The sequence below is a fragment of the Rosa rugosa genome, chromosome 3, assembly GCF_958449725.1.
Source record: "Rosa rugosa chromosome 3, drRosRugo1.1, whole genome shotgun sequence".
NCBI lineage: Eukaryota > Viridiplantae > Streptophyta > Magnoliopsida > Rosales > Rosaceae > Rosa > Rosa rugosa.
Window position 1 is genome coordinate 22,888,529 of NC_084822.1, and position 23,414 is coordinate 22,911,942.

At 39.8% G+C, this 23,414-nt stretch overlaps 3 protein-coding genes across 5 annotated transcripts; 1 reads left to right on the forward strand and 2 right to left on the reverse strand.

Moving 5' to 3' along the window:
- The first annotated feature begins 1,659 nt into the window (after positions 1 to 1,659).
- On the forward strand, positions 1,660 to 7,477 carry LOC133736189 (elongator complex protein 4). Of its 3 annotated transcripts, XM_062163631.1 has the most exons (11): positions 1,701 to 1,800; positions 3,094 to 3,572; positions 3,955 to 4,057; positions 4,804 to 5,014; positions 5,112 to 5,338; positions 5,431 to 5,503; positions 5,601 to 5,757; positions 6,173 to 6,251; positions 6,435 to 6,594; positions 6,681 to 6,772; positions 7,178 to 7,477. In XM_062163631.1, exons 4-11 carry the CDS (start codon positions 4,882 to 4,884, stop codon positions 7,343 to 7,345), a joined length of 1,089 nt encoding a protein of 362 aa, XP_062019615.1. In that variant the 5' UTR covers positions 1,701 to 1,800; positions 3,094 to 3,572; positions 3,955 to 4,057; positions 4,804 to 4,881; the 3' UTR covers positions 7,346 to 7,477. The 3 variants fall into 3 exon arrangements, with proteins under 3 accessions (XP_062019616.1, XP_062019615.1, XP_062019617.1); XM_062163632.1 differs by lacking the exon at positions 3,094 to 3,572 and having other exon boundaries at positions 1,660 to 1,800; XM_062163633.1 differs by lacking the exons at positions 1,701 to 1,800; positions 3,094 to 3,572; positions 3,955 to 4,057 and having other exon boundaries at positions 4,898 to 5,034.
- A 108-nt stretch (positions 7,478 to 7,585) lies between these two features.
- On the reverse strand, positions 7,586 to 9,396 carry LOC133736192 (probable mannitol dehydrogenase). The gene is made up of 5 exons (XM_062163635.1): positions 9,172 to 9,396; positions 8,955 to 9,068; positions 8,316 to 8,826; positions 8,068 to 8,221; positions 7,586 to 7,980 (listed from the first exon to the last, which is right to left on the reverse strand). Exons 2-5 carry the CDS (start codon positions 8,999 to 9,001, stop codon positions 7,775 to 7,777), a joined length of 918 nt encoding a protein of 305 aa, XP_062019619.1. The 5' UTR covers positions 9,002 to 9,068; positions 9,172 to 9,396; the 3' UTR covers positions 7,586 to 7,774.
- A 2,486-nt stretch (positions 9,397 to 11,882) lies between these two features.
- LOC133736191 (probable mannitol dehydrogenase) lies at positions 11,883 to 13,899 on the reverse strand. The gene is made up of 5 exons (XM_062163634.1): positions 13,717 to 13,899; positions 13,488 to 13,601; positions 12,788 to 13,301; positions 12,377 to 12,530; positions 11,883 to 12,287 (listed from the first exon to the last, which is right to left on the reverse strand). The coding sequence occupies exons 1-5, from the start codon at positions 13,812 to 13,814 to the stop codon at positions 12,082 to 12,084; spliced, it is 1,086 nt and encodes a 361-aa protein (XP_062019618.1). The 5' UTR covers positions 13,815 to 13,899; the 3' UTR covers positions 11,883 to 12,081.
- Positions 13,900 to 23,414: the final 9,515 nt, after the last annotated feature.

A 23,414-nucleotide genomic window follows, 5' to 3' on the forward strand; every position in this document is an offset into this window, starting at 1 on the left:
TGAGTTTGGGTGGTGGGGGCAGTTGGCTGCAAGCCTCAATTATGAGGATTCCCGTCTGGCTTTGCATCAGCCGGGATCTGATTATTGTGGGAATAGCGCTGTCTTACTCTTGTGTTGGACGGAGGTTCAGTGGTTTGGCCTTCTCTGGCATGGGCTGGTGGTTATGAGATCAGATCTTTTCAAGGAATGGCGGCGCGTTCTGGTGAAGGGCTTTCCAGGTCGTTCGGGGGGATGCGACATTCTGGCTCGGTGGCGCGGTGGTTGGGTGCAACGAGGATCCTCAGATGGGCTGGCCTCAGGGAACCTAAATGTGTGGGTGTCCACAACATTCACAATTGGGCCTGGGTGTTAGTCATGTATGCTTTGCCAGATTTAATTATGCAGTTGGGCCGAATTTGGATCCGAATTTGGGACCTTGGACGCACTCAAATTCGGATCTTGGATCCGAGACAGATGCTTATTATGTGTTGGTACTGGTTCTGGTTCTTGGGAGTTCGTCTGCTAATTTACGAGTTTTTGACACCCTCAGTTACTTTCGAACTCTTGGTGAGCGAATCACCTCTCCTGGGTGATTGTGTCACCGGTTACGGTTACAGTTACGGTTATGGTTACTATAACATTTACACTGCTCTTGTGACATATGCAGTGCAGCGATACCTTTCGGTATCAAGTCACATCCTGGTTACCTTTCATCCTGGATGCATTTGTGCGTCTTGTTATGTTTTATTGTTTTTACTTCATTATAGATGCGTTTGTGCATCTTGTTATGCTTTATTGTTTTTCTTTCGATGCGTTCGCATCGCTCCATGTACTCCTCAATTTCATTTAATATACTTGTCGTATTTCCAAAAAAAAAAAAAAGTGCTAAAAATTGGTTTCATTATTTTAAAATGATTTTATTATTATTATTATTTTTTATCAAAACTAAATGCACACACATAGTGTGTGTTTTCCTTCTAGTATTAATAATAATAACGAGCGTGGGGCTAGCCTCCCAGTTAGGCTGGATTCCAAATACCTTTTAAAAAAAAAAAATAGGATCTAAATAATTAACAGGCTAAAGATTTTGGCAAAAAAAACATAAAAGAAAATGGGTGCTAGTTTGTCGCAAAAATGTCAAATGGACCTGGGCCTGAATGACATGGGCTCAGTTGCAAAATCTCAACAATAGCCAGTGGTGTGCGTGTTTCTGGCTGTTTTATTTCGGGAAACAACCGGAGCTGGCTGAACGGCGCAGTAAACCCCAAAGTAGCACTGAACAGACTCTGGTCTCTGGGTTACACTCTAATCAATTTAGGTTTGTGGGTTCAAGTTCTGAGTTACTAAAGGTTAAAGTTTGTGGCTTTGTTTTGTATTGGAAATTGGTATCTGCAGAGTTTTAAACTTCAAATATTTGAAAGCATTTGAGTTGTATTCAAAATGTGGTAGCATACACTCAAGCCTAGGCCTGGCATTTAGACCCGTAACCCGCAAACCCGCACGCTAAAAGCCCGCACGAACCCGCACTATTATTAATCCAGGCTGAAAAAAGCCCGCACGTCAAAAACCCGCAAATAAACGGGCTGGGCCGTGCTAAACCCGTTATTACCCGTTGAACCCGTTAACTAAAACTCATTTCTTATTTTCCTCTCTTTCGGCAACCAAGAGCAGCCTCCAAACCCAAAACCCAGAGAAACCGCCAAAAAAAAAAAAAAAAAAAAAACCCAAAACCCAGAGAAGCCAGAGGTTTCCTCGTTCTCTTCTTCACCGTTAATCACTGTTCGAGCTTCTTCCACTGCCTTCGTCGAGACCTCCCCAACTGTAAGTCGGCTTCTTTTTCAAGCTTGGATTTCAATGTAATCAGTCGAAATTGGAAAACCCAGTTTCAGTTTCAAAGCACTGGGCTTTTGGATTGTGTGTTTTGCCACTTGTTTCAGTAACTTTCTAGTTTCTACTAATGTTTGATGGTTGAGTCCTACTAGTTAAATTAATTGTCTAATTGTTTTTAGTTTTTCTGTTGCTTCATGTATGAATCATCAGTAGGAATCTCTATTATGATCTAATGGATCTATGATTGTTGTTGGACTGTTTTTTGTTGGTTTTTGGAGTTCAAATTCCTTTTTCTTGTATCTCTATTTGTTAATTTTCTTGTTGGTGATGATAAAGTTTAAATTTTGACATTTTGCAATGGATTATTATCTATCTATAAAATGATTGAAAAAGAGTAGAGATCTGGGGTATAGGAAGTTGTTTGTCTAACACAGTAGTTGATTAGATGGAATTATTCCATCAAGGAAATTTCTGGCTTGTATTGTTGTATTTGGTATTGAAAAGTTTTCAGCCTTACTATTAAATGGGATAGCTGCAGTGCCGTGTTTGGTGTGTTCACTATGTACGTTGTATATTCCGATGAACAAAGAGCTCGATCTTATGCTGCATTGAGTAAATTCTAGTTGAATGAGGATGGAATAGTATATGGACGAAATTAAGATATCCGTTGTTTATGTAGTTGTGTTTTGGTTGATAATGTCTAGTGATGCTGGTTAGTAGCAGAAACAAGAAAGGTAAAAATTCACACTTTTTCCCGTTGTTGTTATTGACTTATTGATAGCGTAATTGCTGAGTTTTGTTAATTTTGTCTATGCCTTGAGTGCTTGGTCTATTGTATTGCCTATTTGAATATTTCCTTGTATTTCCTTCCCAATCTTTCTGAATTGCTGACAAGAACACCAAAGGACTATTTGGTGTCTTGCGTTTACTGGGTATGTGATGCATCATTATTTACACTGAGAACTCCAATAGATGGGCGGTGCTATCAAACTGATTCAGTTAGACATAGCAACTTAAAGGGTGAATTTAGATACTATGCACAAAAATCTTATTTGTGGTTGTGGACCATTGATCTTTCTTGCAATCAGTTTTGGCCTTTTTCTTATGGACTTGCAAATCCCCAAAGCAAAAATGAGTAATTGGATGTTTCTTATTTCCTTACTCTGCAACAGGTTATTAGATTCTCTTTCTGACTTGGTCTTGGTTTTATTAAACATGCTTGATTGTATATTTATAAACTATGCATAATTAAGTCTGTATGTTTTTTTTTTTTTTTTTTTGTAGATGAGTATAAATGATGAGTCCCAATTTATGGAGGAAAGAGGAGAAGATGCAACAGCTTGATTGTATATTTATAAACATGCTTGATTGTATATTTATAAACTATGCATAATTAACTAGTTCTAGTTGCTTTGATAAAAAGTTAAAAAAAAAAAAAAAATCTATTTACGGGTTTTAATGGGTTCCAACGGAAAACCCACAAACCCGCCGGGTTTGGCCTGCGAAACCCGTTAAGCTAATGGGTTCTTACCGGGTCGGCCCATTAAGAACCCGCACCGTACCCGCACTATACCCGCACGTTGCCAGGCCTACTCAAGCCCACCCGACCCCAGCTGCCCAACCTTTCTTCTTTGAGTTCTTTCCGTAGCCTCCTCAAGTCCTCCCCCCAGCGAAACCATGGTTTTTCGTTGCTTCATGCTTGCCTCTCCTCATTCCTCTGAATCTCTGATTAACTCGAAGTGCCATAATTGATTCAATTGAATGTAAGTATAATTTCAACTTTGTTTAATTCAATCAATCCAATTTGGGGCAATTTTTAGGGTTAAATATTGATCTCAAACTACATCTTTAATTGGGTTTAAATGTTTCTTTGCTTCTCTGCTTCTTTCTTTCTTTCTGTAATTGAGTAATTCTGTTTGTTTCTTTGCTTCTTTCTGTTTGTTTCTTTGCTTAGGAGTTAGTAGGTGTAGCCATGCCGTCTACCATTTACTTCTCTGCTTCTTTCTTTAGGTTTGTTTAAATGTTTAATTGTGAATGAGTAATGGGCACTATGAAGTATGAACTGGAAGTCTGGAACAGAATGTTTGTTTTTGCGTTCCTATATTTGTTTATGTGATTATAGTTAAATTATCTCAAATGTTATAGGCATGGTTCAAATGCTCAACCTGGATCCCAATATTTAATGATGTTGATGAGAACAAATGTTCGAGTCCATTGTTAGAGTAGCTGAAATCTACTGCTTTCGAAGGTACTTTTTTCTTTTCTCTTCATTGTGCATATAAAATTGTGGCTTATATTGTGGCTTTTTGTTTATGTTAAATTAGTTGTTATGAAATATTGTTAATTCAAAGTTAATTTCTTAATGTAGCTGGTGTTAGAGTATAATGTCAAATCATGAGCTGAAACCGAAGCGATCAAAATTCATACATACATGGTTTCAAAGAACAAATGTTGAGTCTTCAAGTTCAAATGTGGTTTCTGAACCTTCCATATCCTCTCCAAATATTGGTGTTGAACCTCCACCTTCTATTCCTGAACCAAATATTGATGTTGAACCTCCACCTTCCATTCCTGAACCACAAAATAATATCAATGCTCTTGAACGTGATCCTGGATTACGTTGTGCATATGGAAATATCCAGTGAATGAGCGTGATAGTATTCGAAAAGCCTATGTCTTGTTGGGTTCATTTCAACCCGAGTTAACATTTCCATTCACCGAACAAGGGAGTCAACAACGTAAATTTCAGTTTTGGTTCAAGGATAATCCATGGCTAGAATATTCAATTGCTCTTGATAGGGCATATTGCTTCCCTTGTTTTTTAATTAATGAAATTCTCTCGCACCGTCGAGATTCTCCATAATTTTTTTTTTCTTTTTTCGTTTAAGAAATCCAAGCCCCCCTAAGATTTCAATCCTGGATCCGCCACTGATATTTACGTGTGTTATTGGATGAGGGCAATTGTAAATTTTGTCAACTGCAAATTGGCTGCAGGGTATCTGTTAATCAGGAAAGAGCTCCAGGCTTTGGTTGGAAGCACTGATTGAGAGTTTGGAGAGTGTTTTGGCAGCCATGGCTGCGACCAAGACTAGGACGAGTAGCTTCTCTCGCAGTTTTTCGGGTGCAAGCTCACCTCAAATCCCAGGACTCAAGCATGGACCCAATGGCACAATGTTTGTTTCATCTGGGATTCCAGACCTTGACAGTAATCTTCTAACTAATAAAGTATTGGAAATATCATTATTTATGTGTATTTTTTGTGCAATGTATAGCAGTTTGATTTGATTATGTTTAATCTGCAGAAATTTTAGGTGGTGGTTTTGCTCTAGGAAGCCTAGTAATGGTGATGGAAGATGCAGAAGCACCTCATCATATGCTTTTACTTAGGAATTTCATGTCTCAAGGACTCGTTCACAACCAACCCCTTCTCTATGCAAGCCCAGCCAAGGACCCAAGACAGTTTCTTGGTACTTTGCCTAGTCCAGCGGTACCCAAAGATGAAAAGTCTAGTCATCGAGACCCTGATCAGGTTTTCCTCTTCTTCGAGTTCAGTAAGTGGGCTTATAGGGTCAGCAACTGAACATTAATACATGTGATACTATATTCTCAAATATTTTTCAGGAGAAAGGGTTGAGGATAGCTTGGCAATACAAGAAGTATTTTGGTGAAAATCAGCAGGGTTTTGATAGTCAAAGTAAGTTTTCAATGGTCTTGATTCTTATAAAACTAGTCTCATTAGCACATAGCTGGTTTGGAGTTTGAGAGCAAGTTTTTATGCTTTCATTGTCCAGATGGGAAACATGAGTTCAGCAACAACTTCGACTTGCGGAAGCCCTTGGAGAGGCAGTTTCTTACGGGCAAGCGAATAGATTGTGCTAGCATTCTTGATTCTCCAAATCTTGTCACACTTTATGATCGTTGTGCTACATTTTTATCACAATTTCCAAGGTATAGTATTCTAGTCTTATTTCTTACCTGCCTAAAAGTTTACATTTATCATGTCTGGTTAGTAAAAATATATGCAAATCCGTTGGTTTTTCTGAACGTCAAGCTAGCTCTTTAGTTCATTATGAAGGCTAACATTTGGTGAATTTAAATATTAAATGGTTAATTTGTCTAAAAACTATGCTTGTAAGGTTTTGATTTTAACAAATGGGATTGATGCTTATAATGGTTCTTGTCAAATACTTCATATCTCATGTTGAGTTGTTAAGAGTTGTCATAATTCATAAGTCTGTAATACTTGGGTAATGAATATTATTAATCCTTGCTTAAGTAGAACTTTAGGTGGCAATGTTCTAATGGTTAATTCTATTTTTGTATCTGCTATCATGTTTTTAACCTTCTTCTGACTATTCTACAGAAGTGACAGCAACATTTCTTGTGTTGGTCGTATTGCCATTCAATCATTCTGTGCTCCACAGTGTGGATATTCCAGCCTGGTGAGTGGCAATTGTTAGTTGGTCTTCAACTGTTATTCTGAGTCTTTGCTTTGTAGCTGCCTCTTATTTATTTTCTCTGCTGTTTTGGTGATTCATATGGGTTGTGTATGTCTTTTCCTTACTCAAATCAATATATTGTATTACTGAATCAAGCATAATACAGTTAATACTGTTGCATTGCAGGAATGGGACATGCTTTCCTTCCTTAGATCTCTAAAAAGCATGCTACGATCTTCAAATGCAGTTGCTGTTGTGACATTTCCGCCTAGTCTTCTTTCATCATCCTCCTCTACAAGATGGCAGCACATGGCAGACACCTTGCTGTCAGTTAAAGCAATTCCAGGTTTATATCAGCTCTCACATTGTTCTTTGCACTCTTACCCTTTTTTTGTTCTGCCATTACTAACCTATAGCGAATGATTAATTCAGATGAGGACAAGGAATTGGCAACGCTCCTTACTGGTTACCAGGACATGGTTGGCCTTCTTAATGTGCAGAAAGTAGCGCAAATTAACACACAGGTAGTGCAAAAGTTTGCTTCACCCAAATCTAACACTGATTGAATCAAGTTTGCTGTCTTTCCTTTTATGTGCATGAAGTTAGTACAAAGGTTATCATATTTGCTAGGCTACTTGATACGAATTTGCAAATATGCAACTACATTACCGACCCATTCACTCAGTCATCCTTAGAGGCTCTTTAATACTATTACATTTTTCTGTCAGTACAGTTACCGATATGCCACTAGTTCTGCTACCTTTTGAGTAGTTAATGCTGTACACATTTCATTGTATGGTTACCACATGTTTATTGAAGTTGGTCTAGTTGAAAAAAAACTTTAAATTGGCACAATGCAAGTAATTTTGAGTGTTTACTCTGTTTTGCTTATGTTTTTTTAAATGTTTTTCATAATTTCACCTGCACAGGTTCCTGTCATTCTTGAGGCAACAACTTTCTCAATAAAGCTGCAAAAGCGGAGGTTTTTGGTTTTAGAATGTCTAAACCAGGCCCCTATCGATGGTTCTAGTGGGAGTTCATATGGCACTTCTGGTAGTTGTTCTGGGTCCTCTAAAACTGGATATCTTGATTTTTAGTTCCTGACACTGTCATAGTGGAGAAATTCAGTCTTTAGAGTTAAATCTAAAAGTCAGCCATCGTTGCAGATAACTTCATTTCTGTTTGTACCAGATACTAGTTTTCAGTTCTTAATTTTTGTTTTTGATGAATTTGCATTAGCAGTAGGGATTAGAGATATAGCAAAACACTTAGAAGTGATTATATGGCAAAACAACATTACAAAAGAAGGCAGTAACATTATATAAATGAATCATTAATATCAAATCATTAAAGAAGGCAGTACATTATTCATGTAATCATTTATTTCGAATCATCACATTACATTCTGCTTATAATGTTGTGAACAACTAAAAATACTCTGGAGAAAGAACAACAATGATTATGACACCAGATCAGTCTCGGCTTCTGTTCTTATTTCTTCATTGATACAGTCTGGGTTGGAGAATTTAAGAGCTAGCCTTCAGTGTGTTTCCAATGTCAATGACAAAACGGTATCTGACGTCTGCTTTGGCAAGGCGCTCCATGGCAGTGTTCAAGTAGTCAATTGGGATAACCTCAATGTCTGCTGTTATGTTGTGCTTGGCTGCAAAATTGATCATCTCTTGTGTCTCCTTCATACCTCCAATGCCGCTACCAGCTACCATCTTCCTTCCTGTTAAATCGAACATTAAGCTCTGTTAATAACCCTAAAATGCAAAAGATAACAGGTAAAGCCAACTACTCGTAGTTACATGCCTACCCATGAGTAAAGGAAAAACCGGAAGCTCAAGAGGCTTTTCTGGTGCACCAACCATAACAAGCTTTCCATGAGACTTCAACAAACCAATCAAAGGCAAGAGAGGATGTTGTGCAGAAACCGTGTCAATGATCCCATCCATGGTACCAATGGCAGCCTACAAATTAATCAATGAAACAAACATTAAGTAACTTGTTCATTGAATAATGCACTTAAAAGACGTAAAAGGTGTAACTTGTTCAAATAATTACCTGCATTTTATCATGGTCACGACTAACCAAAAACGAATCAGCTCCTAGGTGTTTAACTGCTTCCTCCTTATTAGGGGACGTACTGATCACTGTAACCTTCACTCCCATTGCCTTGGCAAACTTCACTGCGACGTGGCCTAAACCACCTAGGCCAACCACGCCCACATGCATGCCGGGCTTGTCAAGTCCAAAATATCTCAACGGGCTGTAGGTTGTGATTCCGGCACATAGGAGAGGAGCAGCACAATCAAGGGGTAGGTTGTCCGGGATACGGAGTACGAAGTGTTCATCTGCAACCATAATGTCAGAGTAACCGCCATAGGTGGTGGTTCCGTCATAGTACTTGGCACTGTACGTGAGTATTTGTTTGGGGCAGTAGTTCTCAAGATGGTCGGTACAACTATCACAAGATCGGCAAGCTCCCACTATGCATCCAACACCGACTTTGTCTCCAACTTTGAATTTTTGTACATTGCTCCCTACTTCCGTCACTTCACCGACAATCTCATGCCTGCATTGCCAAATTGTGTTAATATATATTAGATTACTGAAGAGGGTTCAAGCATTAATATAAATAAAATGGTAAACACCTTTACTAGTTATACTAGTAAAGAGTGTGCAGGAAAAGGTCGAACGTACCCGGGAACCAGAGGATAGGTAGAGAAGCCCCATTCATTCTTGACCATGTGAAGGTCCGAATGGCAAATCCCACAGTACAACACTTTGAATGTCACGTCTTTCTCTCCTGTTTCCCTGCAATCAAATCGGTTGAACTTTAGAACTATAAAACAAACATGTACTATGGTTTAATCTGAAGAGGAAGAACGGAGAAGTGTTGTACTTCTTGACAATCTACCTTCTGGAGAAACTGAAGGGAGAGAGAACACCAGATGAATCTCTTGCAGCCCATCCAAATGTCTTCCTGGGGTGTTCTTGCTCGATCGTTAGACATCACTATTTTCGTTGTTGCAGATTCTTAACTGATGGTTTTGGTGTTGAGGCTTAATGCCGTTCGAGTAGTAAAAGGTGAGAGACAGACAGATATGGAGTTAAATGCTATATGTAGAGGGAGGAGATTTTAGGTTTGGGCTGGGGTGACGTACTGGGTGAGGAAAATAGAATGTCGAAGAGATGATGACGTATTGGGTGAGAAAATTCAAGAGAATAAACTGACGTCAGCGGTCAACAGATGAAAAATAGAATTTGGTTGTTGACCGTGACCATGCTTTCGCAACTAGTGTAACCTGGATTCGGCCTTCCTTGTGTTTTCTGGTCTTTGTTGGGCTATTTTGTTAGACAGTACCATTTTGGGCTAAAGTAATATTTAGATAGTACCAATTCGAAAGGATCGTACAAAGTTTCCTCCGATTGGGGCCTCTCAAGACCCCCCATCTTTGAATCTCATACGCTGGCATATCTCCTCCCACTCTTCAATAGTTCCTGGACCGGAATCGAGGTACAGGCGATGACGTGACAGGGACGGTGATTGGTGGGCGGAGGAGCTGTGGGGACTGGCCTGGGTAGGGAATTGAAGGAGGAGAGGGATTTTGGGAAGAGCTGTGGGGGATCGGGTGGCGGTGCGGTGAGGGTACGTATTTTGGAAAATTAGGGTGCTGACTTGGTGATCAGACTTTACTGCGATTGAGAAGAAAAGAGATGAAACTTCTTTTTACCTTATTGATCTAGCATCATTAGTTAGGTCACAATTTTCTGTGTTCATCTTTTGGATGTCTGTAGTATCATAATTGTCCAATCCCAATTTTGAGGCCATACAACTAACTGGTCCTCGTTAAATTTGTTTTCTTTTTCTATTTACTTGATATTTTATTTGTGTTTCGGTGGGCATTATAGACGGGATATAATTCTAACCTTGTGAAATTTTGATGTTTGAGTCTATATAGTGGTTTGGGTTGGGTTTAAGCCCTTCTTTAGGGATTTGGTGCAGGCTTTTATGTATTAGACTCTCGATTATGGCAAGCATACAAATATTTTAGGCAAGGTCTTTACCATCTTTTCTCTCCTCTGCAAACGGATTTTTCATTAGTAGAAGCATAATATTTTTTCTCTTCTCTGCATTAGTAGTAGTTGGTGCGGTGAGGAAGGAGCGTACCTTGGATAGTGGTGAAGGTACTGAGGGAGGTCTTTGGAATCTTTGGTTGGTTGGTTGGTTATTGGGCTTTGTTCTTGTTCTTCTTCGTTTTGTGTGAAGTTTGAGTTTATCTTGGCCGGCATTTTCACTTCCACAGCAAGAGAGAGACCCTCTCTATCAGGGAATTGAAGGGGTGTGGATTGATGGTAATGGTTGGAAACTTGGAATTGAAGGCGCAATCAGGATCGGAAGGGGAGAGAGAGCGATGGGTGCCCATAGTGAGAGAGAGAGAGATGGGTGCCCCTCAAATTATGACACTTGGCACACATAGTAACGGAGTTATTGACGTAGTGTATATATATTGGGTTGGAGTTGTAATTTGGTGCACTAAAATTTATATTTTGTAACTTCATGTACAGAAATTCGTAGTGGCCTTAACTTCAGGTATTATTCATGAATTTTTTCTTTAATTATATGTAAATACTATAAAACGAATAAGGTATCTTTGTTGTCAATGCAATAAATTTAATTCAGTTAAATTATAATTTTGATTTGATTAGATGTAAAATAAATGTATGATAAACATCACACTACCATATAACCCCCTATGACACTAATATGGTCAAGAAAAACTAAAGAGTTGTGAAAAATTAGTTCGCATTTGGTTCACAGAGCAGAGCAGAGTTATTGAGAAAAAATTTCTTCTCTTTTCTATAAGGAAACAATGTATCATGGCCTAATTATGTAAGCTAGTATAAGAGGCCGGATCTAGTTGAGTGATTTGGAAGAGTTGTGTAAGCCTGTATAAGAGGCTAAGTCTACTTAGAGACGCAGATCAATTTGGTCCTTAGGATGTTATCTTAACACACACACACACCCCCCCCCCCCCCCCCCCCCCCCCAAAAAAAAAAAAAAAAAACATGGTATGATGCTTTCTTTATACCTAACAAAGACCCGGGGATATGAGGCAAAGATAAAAAGGACGGAGAAAGGTATTGACACAGACGTGGAAAAATCACCATCAAGGGTGAGAAGGCGACAATTAAGAATGAGTTGGTTGAAATGTAGATCTCTTGAATGATCCACCTTGTGTTATCCAGTTCCTGCTAGTTGGGAACCTTACTGCATTATTTGACATTAACCAGCCAACGGAGAAATTTGAGAGTACATATTTGTCTTGGCCACGAAAATGAGAGTGGAGCGGTCAGCCATGCGCTGAAAAGGAAGGTCTCTGGGAAGAAAAGTCTATAAAGGAAACGAGATAAAGGTCTCTGGGGACCAGGCAACACCACAAAATATTGTCATGTGAAACCATCGTTCCAGTTCTTTCATTTATTCAATATCGACGAAAAGTCTATAAAGGAAACGAGATAAAGGTCTCTGGGGACCAGGCATGCGATGAAAAGGAAGGTCTCTGGGAAGAAAAGTCTATAAAGGAAACGAGATAAAGGTCTCTGGGACCAGGCAACACCACAAAATATTGTCATGTGAAACCATCGTTCCAGTTCTTTCATTTATTCAATATCGACGGTACCACATTTTTCTCATAATGAGATGGAACCTAATTAAACAAAACAGATGGAGTACATAAAGAGACAAAACTAAAGACTACATGCAAAAACAAGTACATGTTTCGATTGTCATGCCTCTTGTCCTTGAAGTTTTGGAAATGCAAATTTAAGTGGCCGACTTTAATGTGTTTCCGATATCGATGACAAACCGGTATCTAACATCTCCTTTGGCAAGACGCTCCATGGCAGTGTTCAAATAATCGATGGGGATAACTTCGATGTCGGCCGTTATGTTGTGTTTGGCTGCCAAATCTATCATCTCTTGTGTCTCCTTGATACCTCCGATATTACTACCGGCTAAAATCTTCCTTCCTGTAATTGCAAAGTGAGTTATTATAGATTAACACATAAGTTAATCGATCATCCAATTAAAATGCAGAATCACAAGGATAAAGTCCTACCCATTAGCAAGGAAAAAACTGGGAGCTCAAGAGGCTTCTCTGGCGCTCCAACCATCACAAGCTTTCCATTAACCTTCAATAAACTAATCAGAGGTGGGAGAGGGTGGGCTGCAGAAACTGTGTCGATGATACCATCCAATGTTCCCATGGTAGCCTAAAAAATCAGCAGAACAAAATTAGGTGATTAGGTTACAATACACATTCTTGAAAGAAAAAATCATAAATTTACATGAAATTTACAATAGTTAGAGTACAGGATTGGGGTGAAAACAAGGAGATCGTACATTATGATAATGAGTCACATTAGTGAATGTGGAGAGAAATACCATGGGAGTTTGGGTTGGGTCATTGCAGCTAATAATAATTTAAAAAGATTAAGCACAATAATTTCTTGATTAAAGTATTTATTACCTGCATCTGATCTTGGTCACGACTGACCAAGAAAGAATCAGCACCGAGATGTTTAATAGCTTCATCTTTCTTATTAGGGGAGGTACTGATCACTGTAACCTTAACCCCCAAAGCCTTGGCAAACTTCACCGCCACGTGACCTAAACCGCCAAGGCCAACCACCCCCACATGCATGCCGGGTTTGTCAAGTCCGAAATATCTCATGGGACTATATGTTGTAATTCCGGCACAGAGGAGAGGAGCAGCACCATCAAGAGGCAGGTTGTCTGGAATACGGATTACAAAGTCCTCATTCGCTACCATGATGTCAGAGTAACCGCCGTATGTGGTGGTTCCGTCAAGGTAGTTGGCGCCGTAAGTCTGTACTGATTTAGGGCAGTAATTTTCCAAATCATTAGCACAGCTGTCGCAAGATTTGCATGAGCCTACCAAGCACCCAACACCAACTTTGTCTCCAACTTTAAACTTTTGGACTTTGCTCCCCAGTTCTGTCACTTTACCCACAATCTCATGTCTGAAACACCCAAAATATGTATTATGATATTATTACTCAAACTGCTTTAGTTTAGAAGCTAAACTGCTAAAGCACTACGAAGTGATTTCGAAAAAAAAGCTGATCATCAAAAAATAATTTTATTCGAAAAAGCTATTAGTTCAAAGTGATTTTAAAAAGCAGTGTGATTCGGGCCATTTTACGTACCCGGGAACAAGAGGATAGGTAGAGACGCCCCATTCGTTCTTAACCATGTGAAGGTCGGAATGGCATATACCGCAGAACAAAACTTTGAACGTCACGTCTTTCTCTCCGGTTTCCCTGCAATCATTGCAGTTCAGTTTTGTTTAAGAAACCAAGTTTTCATTGAAATAAACAAGTGGGAACCGGGAACTGGTTATGGCAATTGAAGTAGACAAAACATGTAATAGCACACCTTCTTGAGAACTTGAAAGGAGAGAGGACACCAGATGTGTCTCTGGCAGCCCATCCAAGGGCCTTCTTGGGGTGTTCGTGCTCTGAAGATGCCACCATTTCTTGATCTCTGATAAATTATAGTAGTTTTAGTACGAGAGTTGAAGGGATCAGTGAGACTCTGGGAAGTAAACTGATGATGAAGATATAGCAATTGCGAAGTGGTATATATTAAGAAAGTGAGAGATGATTCTAGGTTGGAAGTCGGAACTGACGTATGGGGTGAGCTAATAATGGCAAGTCATATGATTCTAGGTTGGAACTGACGTATGGGGTGAGCTAATAATGGCAAGTCATGACTATAGGTGTCAGCTGAAAGCGAATGATGCAGTCGGTCCTAACTATAGGTGGGGTGCGACACACGATTGAGGCCTCGTATTGTTTGGACATGTAGCTAGCATAAACTTCAGTGTTACCGACACAGTCGAGACACATCATCGGCGAGTAACTCGAAACATGGAAGACAATTCCAGAGGAATACGGTGCCAAATATAGTCGAATCTTGTTGGAGAACCCAAGTCGATCCTGTCTGCGTTTGTATGTTTACGGTTGGAACATAAGAATAAGACGCATAGTTTTGTTCGAGTACGGCTCAAATGAACTAGAGATATAAAGCAAGTGCAGTATGTAATTTGAATGGCCGATACATTGGATATAACTTGTTTATCGTACGAGCAGTCTAGATGCTACAACTTGCAGCCATAATTGAAATTAAGGCAACAAATCTATAATTATGCACTATTGATCTTAAAATACATAGAGAATAAAAGTTTTTTCTACGATATATTTAACGTATCGATACATTAAATAGACTAGTTTGATACATATATAGATGCTACAGCTCGGTTGGTGCAGCCATAGTTGAAACTAAAGCAACAAATCTAATTATGCACTATTGATCTTAAAATACATAAAGAATAAAAATTTCGTCTACGGTACATTTAACGTATCGATATATCAAATAGACTAGTTTGATACATATAGATAGACTAACTGGATATAAAGGTAGATTAATTCGATATCAAGCCACAACTAATTTATGGAGCCAATCTAGTTCTACATCGAACTTAGTCAAAAAAAAAAAAATATCGTTACATTAATATATTGTAAAGCTTTTCTAAAAAAGTAAGTAGTAAATGAGAGTTTTTCTATTGGAACCTCCAAATTTACTCACTTGACCTCCTTGCTTTTTACACCTCTTATTAAATTTTTAAATACTAAATTTACTCATTAAACCTCACTTAAGTTCCTGAAATAACCTCACTCATATAATTTGCAAACACACCATCATTAATTACATACTCATTCCTTAACTAGATTACATAAATCTCTTATCCAATAAAAAAGAAAAACACAAGGTATTGGGCTTTAAAAATTAATTTTTAATAAAAAAGAATTGTTTTTTTTTTTTTACTTTTTTTTTTCTCTTGTAGATGTGCAAAAAAAAAATGAAGAGTAATTTTTCTTAATGTTTAATTATTTTCTCTATTTTCTGTACCTCATGATTAATTATTTAATAGTTTTTTAGATTTTCTTTTCACGGCTAGCTCTTTTTTTTTTCATTTTTTTTTTTCAAATATAATAGATAGACTAGGATTTAGGTCATAATATGATTTCTTTTGTTATCCCTCACCAATATGCATTCAACCTATATGATGATAGGAACTTTTATGTCACATGATCTTGATTATATGTAGTGAAATTGGAAAATAAAAATAAATAAGGAAAATAATAAAGAATGTAATATAATATTATTGAATTGGAAAGTATAGAGAAATTAAATATAATTTTTTTTGGGTATAATTATTGTCCTTAATAGTCATTTTATAAGAGGTTATATTTGTTATTTAATAATTCATAATAGAGTGAGGTCAACTGAGCAGATTTGGAGGTCCCAATAGAAACACTCAAGAACATTCATTTAGGTGAAATCAATAGTGTGGAATAGTTCCTTAGTATTAGTGTAGATTCAAATAATACTTTGCTTTTATTTTTTTATTTTTTTTTTTTTATTTTTTTTAAGGTTTACTGTAAATAGGCATTAGACTTTGCCATTATGATCATAGGAAAAAAATATTGTACTCTCGATCTTCCTTGGAGAGAATTTCATTCTTTATCGAAGTGTTGTAAGAGAATGAGTTATTAGGGACTAAAGGGTGTATTATGAAATTTATTAAGTTTTGTTATATATATATACAACTCAACCATTCTTAGGTGCGGACGTCCGTACCTAAGCAAAAGGTACGGATTTCCATTTCTTCCCCAGTTTCCGATCACACATTTACATCTTAACCGTTCAGTTTTTAGGTTCTAATGATAGATCATCTCTGCAAAATTTCAGCCAAATTGGTGATCGTTAAGGCATTCAAAACTGCAATTTACAACAATGAACCGTTCGTATTCATTGTTGTAAATTGCAGTTTTGAATGCCTTAACGATCACCAATTTGGCTGAAATTTTGCAGATATGATCTATACATTAGGACCTAAAAACTGAACGGTTAAGATGTAAATTAGGACCTAAATTTTGCAGATATGATCTATACATTAGGACCTAAAAACTGAACGGTTAAGATGTAAATGTGTGATTGGAAACTGGTGAAAAAATGGAAATCCGTACCTTTTGCTTAGGTACGGACGTCCGCACCTGAGAATGGCTGTATATATATATATATAAAGAGGGGTTAGTATATCACAAAAACATGGCACAACACTTACGAGGACAAACGGCCAACTTCCACTGTGTGTACACGACCAACCTACACAACCGATACGCACTCCGCTTGAACTCACCCCCGAAAGACTTCAGCACCCGCCAGATCCTCTTCATATTCAACTCGGTTAGATAAAACGATCCTTTCACTATATAGCCACAACATAAGTCAAAAATAGCACAATCATAAAATACAGAGAAACGCAAAGGCCAGGCACTCACCTATCGGTTGAAATGCATTCGGGACTTGGTGAAACATGTCGGGATTCTGCCACCGACCACCAATGAGGAACACCCTGTCCCGCCATTGCTTGTAAATAGACGTAGGCAGATCATCCACAATTTTCAGAAACCTCCCGGTAGTCTTCAATTGGATACACCCGGAACTCCCCGTCTTCTGCGAATACTCTAAACGATAGCACAAGTTGAACTCATCATAGGTAGGAAAGTTCTGGCCACAGATCCTCCACAGAACTACCGTCCCCATAATTTGTCTCATAGTGTTCAGCGGGATTTTCCCTACCGCAACATTCAAGCAGGCCAACAAATACTGCAGCGCCTCCTTCAACAGAAATGACAACCCGCAACGGAACTGATACTCATACACTGCGGTCCAACCGGCAGGAGGGTCACTTGCCAACTCACCCTCCAGCAACGGCCTCAACTCCACATCAGGGGGAATACCCCAGTTAACCCTAAAATCCTCAAGTTCGGTCTCGGTCATGGAACGACCAGGAGGGTCAATCCGGGTCCCGTCAGACAGTGTGGAACCCGCACCACCTGTACTCCCTGTAACATTCGAGGGCCCACCTATATCAGCTCCAACAGCAGGATGTCCAGCCTCACCCTCTTCTCGACCGGCCATCTGCAATTTTTGCAGCAAATCCCCGGTATTGATGGCCTTGAACACTTCGCTCGAAGAACTAGACAACTGAAAGCGAGCCAAATCCAAAGAATCAGCATAACTACTGGTAGAACCACTCAATTCCGAACTCACCTCGTCACTAGAGATGAGTATCGGTTCTTTGCCGAAAAGAGGACCAGGCTCTGACATAATAACACTACACCACAGTCATCAAAAGCAACAACCCAGAAACAGACCATATTTCACAAAAGAACGCACCATAAACCCACACAAAAATAAACTTACATTCTGCAAACAGAGCCATGCAAAAGCTAAGACAAAACCGAGAAAAAGCGACCCCCCCCCCCAGGCACTTGGTACCACTTTAACATACAATACCCCAAAGGCGTAACAAGCATACTACCTACCACCAGAGCCCGATCCAGACATACATCAAGCAACAAGTAAAGGGAGCAGCAAAATATAGAACATGATCTAAGACAGTACAGCCTTACATACCTCAAGCAAAACACCACCGACTCGCAAATCTCGGCCGGAGAGATAAAACCAGATCACCGGAGCGACACCCACAGGAACACAGAACAGATCCAAGCACTACAAAAATATCAATACTCGCAAGAACTCGTACAATGCAATGCAAGAAGAGGATATATATGATGGAGACTTCCCCTGCAAACTAACCCTTTTATAGACAGATGATCCTAGCGAACCATCACGACCGTTCGACAACGAAGGGACATGACCTCCAGGATCCGGACACGTGTCCAAGAAGTACCCTTTGTACACCCCCACACGCGAGTCTTCACCTCGGTTACGCAAATCATTAATGCAAGGTTACAGAAAAGGAAGAGACACCCCTTTTCGCACGATTAGCAAACCCCAACATAACACGTGTCTCACACTGTTCTCTCACATAATACACCACGGATAGCATACAAAGACAAAACAACGGACACTCAGTACAAGCACCAAATATACTTCACGGTACCAGCAATGTACACCCAGCGGGACCCGATCCTTGACTCCTCTTGCCTGGGGACTTAGGGGACTGGGCAGCCGGGAGTAGGGCGGTAGGACCCACGAAAAAGACTCCCGGTGACCATCTCGCCATACACTCCCGATGTTTGCCAGAAAATAAAAGTCCCCACCCAAAAGGACTCTTGACCGGGGACTTGGGGGACTTGTTGATGCCACACTGGCAGAAAGAAGCAAATATCAGGAGTGTACAGCTCAATAGTCACCAAAAGCAACGACAAATCCTCCAAAGCCTAAGAAACATGAGCCATGCACCAGTCAAATAGCCTTTGACACACATAATTAAGGAAAACATTCCCACATCGATCGAGGAATAAGCAAGCACTTCGCTGAGCGTCACCTATAAAAAGAGGAAACTCTTCCCAAACAAGTAAGTTCATTATTACACTCTATACCTCTCCCTGTCCTTATCTCACAGGTAGATACTGTCACGCCCCGAATTTTGAATAATAAATTCAAATCCGAAACCTGAATAATTACAATTACAAAAAAACAAATCTCGAAACTTCGAGTTCATTATTACAATTCACTCTCACAATATATTATAAAGCTCAAATGAGCATAACACACCTCACAACTTACAATTGTTGTAAAACTCTAACAATTGCTCTAACCGCACGATCACCGTCCTGGTTCTCCTGTCCTGTAGGATTACCCGCTACACAATTTGAATAGTGTACCGGGAGTTGCAACAACACAAAACCCGGTAAGCTTTTTACAGCCAGTATGAGTAAACAAGAAAGAACTGTTGATTTATTAGATTTCAAGACTACCACAAACCCACGTTACTTTCTCACTCTCATATATATATATAGACACTTATGAGTTACTCTCAATTTAGCTCATAAGATCACTCACTCTCATATATATATGTAGACACTTATGAGTTACTCTCAATTTAGCTCATAAGATCCCTCACTCTCATATATATATATAGACACTTATGAGTTACTCTCAAATTCGCTCATAAGATTTCCCAACATTTGGTAGACAGACTCATATATATATATATAGACCCTTATGAGTTACTCTCAATTTCCCTCATAAGGTTACCATATATATATTGACACTTATGAGTTACTCTCAATTTCACTCATAAGGTCACTCCACATTTGGCAGACAGACTAGAGCTCTAACTGAACGTAACCACTCGTCCGGCCACAGACGTGATTACGATTTAATACTATTAATAACCACCAGCCCGGTACGAGAGCGTGATTCACTAATAGATGCCATGGTCACCTCGTGACCTAGTGATCTCCACAGATCACAACAATTTATTGTTCCTCAACAATAAAACTCAACACCTCTCACAATATATTGTTTCTCAACAATAAACTCAATATCTCTCACAATATATTGTTTCTCAACAATAACTCAACACAACTCCAACAATACATATTATTTCACGTAATAATATATATACAGACATTCACACAGGAATGTCTAGTAACACCAACAATAGTTCATATGATTGCAACAAAATAAAGCAATTAATTGTATTGGGTTCGTAATATGAACCACGTGAGGTTTACTCACCTCGATAATCCCGCTGCGTCTTCAATTCAGCTCAAAGTACGATCCACAATCGTCCACCAACTCAAACCGTCAATCACCTAGTCCAATAATGATCTTGACTTAGCCAACAACTCAAATATGAAATTAAACGACGATCCAACGCTCAGATTCAAATTAAACGATGATCCAACGGTCGGATCTGAATTTAATGATGATCCAACGGTCGGATCCTCACGGATCGCCTTTAGGATCATCCTCCAAAATTATCACGAAGATCCAACGGTCAGATCTTCCTGAATCGCCTTTACTAACATCTCCACAAAATTATATGAAAATCCGACGGTCAGATTCTCACGAATCGCCTTCCGAATCACTATTTCTCAATTATACGAAGATCCAACGGTCGGATCTTCGTCCGTGACCTCACAAGGTCACCGGGACAGTCATACGATCAACATATCCAAAATTGAAGCAAAACCGATGGTCAGATCTTCACAGATCGTAAACCGAAGATAAACGTAAAAACGTTAAATAGTAACGTCAAAACGTAAATCCACTATTTATCAACTTTTTCTAACATGACCATGTTATATATCAAAACGCTCGTATGGATGCATAGATCATCGCCTAGATAATGAAAACTCGAAATATGGTCTGATGCGCCGCCACAAGCGGTGGTCAGTGGGCGGTCAACGCGGCGGTCAACGACGGTCAACCACCTCAGATGGCAAAGTGACCAACTACAAACTGGTTCAAAATGAAAGGGTGATCGACTTCCATACCTGGAGCTAAGTCTGGTTTGGCCTAGATCGTCCTAGATCAAGCGTTGAAGTTGGATTAATCTCGTGCGTCTGATCAGATTCAGATTAAATCAGGGACGTCGAAAAAGTCAAACCATGATCTAGCGTTCTATACACAAAATCGTGATGAAAGGCTTACATGGGGATGATCAGCATGAGGAGAAGATCACGAAAATGGGGACGATCGGCCCATGCAACGCCGGAAAAGTCGTTTTCCGGTCGGGTCGGGTTCACATGGCTGGGGCGTCTTCGATCTCCATCTGGGGGCAGCGGCGGGGCAAGACGGTGGCAGGGAGCGGCTGGGCGTGCGACGGCGAGCTCGGGGAAGGCCGGGTCCGTGGCCAGAGGAGGCCGGAGGAGGGCCGTTCGGCCGGGTCGGGTCGAGCGGTTCGGCCGCGTGGGAGAGGAGAGAGGACGGAGGGTTTCGGGGGACTATTCCGCAAAATCTCCATTTTTTTGTCCTTAATGAATAAATCAGAAATTTTTCCTATTTATAGAAAATTCCCAATTTTCAAATATTCATAACTTAATCATACGAACTCCGAATAATGCGTTCCACATGTCCACGAACTCGTATCGACGAGCTCTACAACTTTCATGAAGGAAGTTTTCCCAAATTTTGAACGAATAAAAAGTCAACTTTGTTGACCCCCTAAAAACGTTCGTTTTCGAAAATAAAATCGTTCGAACTAATTCCACAACTTCTCCAAGCTTCGTACTCGCTCCTACTATCGTGAAATCATTTCTAAAAATCCACGGAAATTAATTTGGATTTTTCGGGGTATTACAATCTACCCTCCTTAAAGAAATTTCGTCCCGAAATTTGAGCGTAAGTCAATTCCTCTCGATTAAGGTTGACCTAATCATAGAATCTCCATCTTTTCCAAATCTGTAGTAATCTACAAAGCCACAATCCTTTGTATAAAAATACATTCCTAGGGCCACTAAATCCTTTCATCACAATGTAAATTCACAAAACAACTGCTCAACAACACTCCACATCACATACACAAAATCGTCACATGGATCATCTCATAGATCCTCACATAGATCTTCACATAGATCTTCACATAGATCATCACTCTGTACTGGCATACAAGCACAGTAAACACTCCCACAAAGTGTTTCGCTACTCAATTAGCATCACGGTAAATCTCCATAGTAAAACTCAAGCATGCACCTTTCTTCACAACAATAGAGATGCATCACTCAAAACAAATCATCCCCAAAAGCACGCCAATAAAATATGTCACCCAGTGACGATGACTTGGGCTTGTTCAATCCTTGGGCTAAGCATTAGGGCTGGCCAATTGGGCCTGAAGAAATCGGACCATCCACATTTCGAACCGGCCCAAACCACTTTGGGTTTAACATTTGGGCCTACTATTCGGGCCGAACAATTGGGCTTACCATTTGGGCCTACCATTTGGGCCTACCATTCGGGCTTACTATTTGGGCTTACTATTTGGGCTTACTATTTGGGCCTACCAATCGGCCCACCAACTTCCAGCTCGGCTACGGTATGAAATTGTACATACCGTATATACGTATGCATACCGTACAGATCGTATATACGTATGCATACCGTACAACTGTATATTCGTATGCATACCGTACAGACCGTATATACGTATGTATACCGTACATACCGTATATACGTCGTATATCAAGCATATACGAGATCCAAAAATATTTGTAAGAGGTAGGGTTCGAACTCCCGACCTCAAACACGAAGGTTTTGCTCCCAACCACTGAAGCAAGAGCTGCCTTCATTAATATATGCTCACGTGTTATATTTATTATGTCATAAGCGGCATAAATAAAATAACGGGGGAGGCAAGGTTCGAAACCTCAACCTGCCGCACGAAACCTTTGTCCCCCAACCACTGGAGCACAAGCTGTGCTTAATATAATGTGTACAAATTTTATACTTATTATGTCATAAACGAACATAATAAAAATAAACAAGAGGCGAGGTTCGAACCTCAGACCTCTTGTACACGAACTGTACACTCAACCACTCGAGCACGGCTGCTCACGTTATTATCCATACCAATCCTTTTATTTAAACCAACTGTTTCAACTGTTTCAACAATTCGGCCCAAAACATCCAAGACTGTTGCAGAAACCCAGCCCAACGTATCCAAAACTGTTACAGAAATCCAGCCCAACTCATCCAAAACTGTTTCAGAAACTCGGCCCATCATGTCCAAAACTGTTTCTGAAACTCGGCCCATCAGGCCTCCACCCACAGCTACAGTGATGCCTTGATCCGAGACAGGCCCAAGTACGGCCCATTTGTGTCACGGCTTATCCCTTCCGTGATTTACGGCAGTCAAATCTGCTTTCGGCTACAGCTGTCTGCCACAGCGCCTCGAGATTCCCTCGGTCCCCTTACACGCTCTCCACGCGCCAACAGCTTTTCCGGGTTTCGGGGCGACTTTAATCCAACGCGTGGATTGAATCTCAGAGATCGTCCATCCAACGGTGGAGATCTGCTCACCTCGTTCTATAAATAGGTGCATCCTGGAGAAAAACTGTTCACACCAAAGAAAAGAAATTTTCCCCAGCCATTCTCTCTCAAACTCTGCAGCCTTCCTCTCGAAACTCAAATCCTTTCTTCATCAATTTCAATCCTTCTCTTCTGATCTTCTCTCCCATCTAGTTGATTCAATCCCATCTTTCCTCTGAACTTTCAGATCTTCAATCTTTTCCTCCAAATCTTCAATC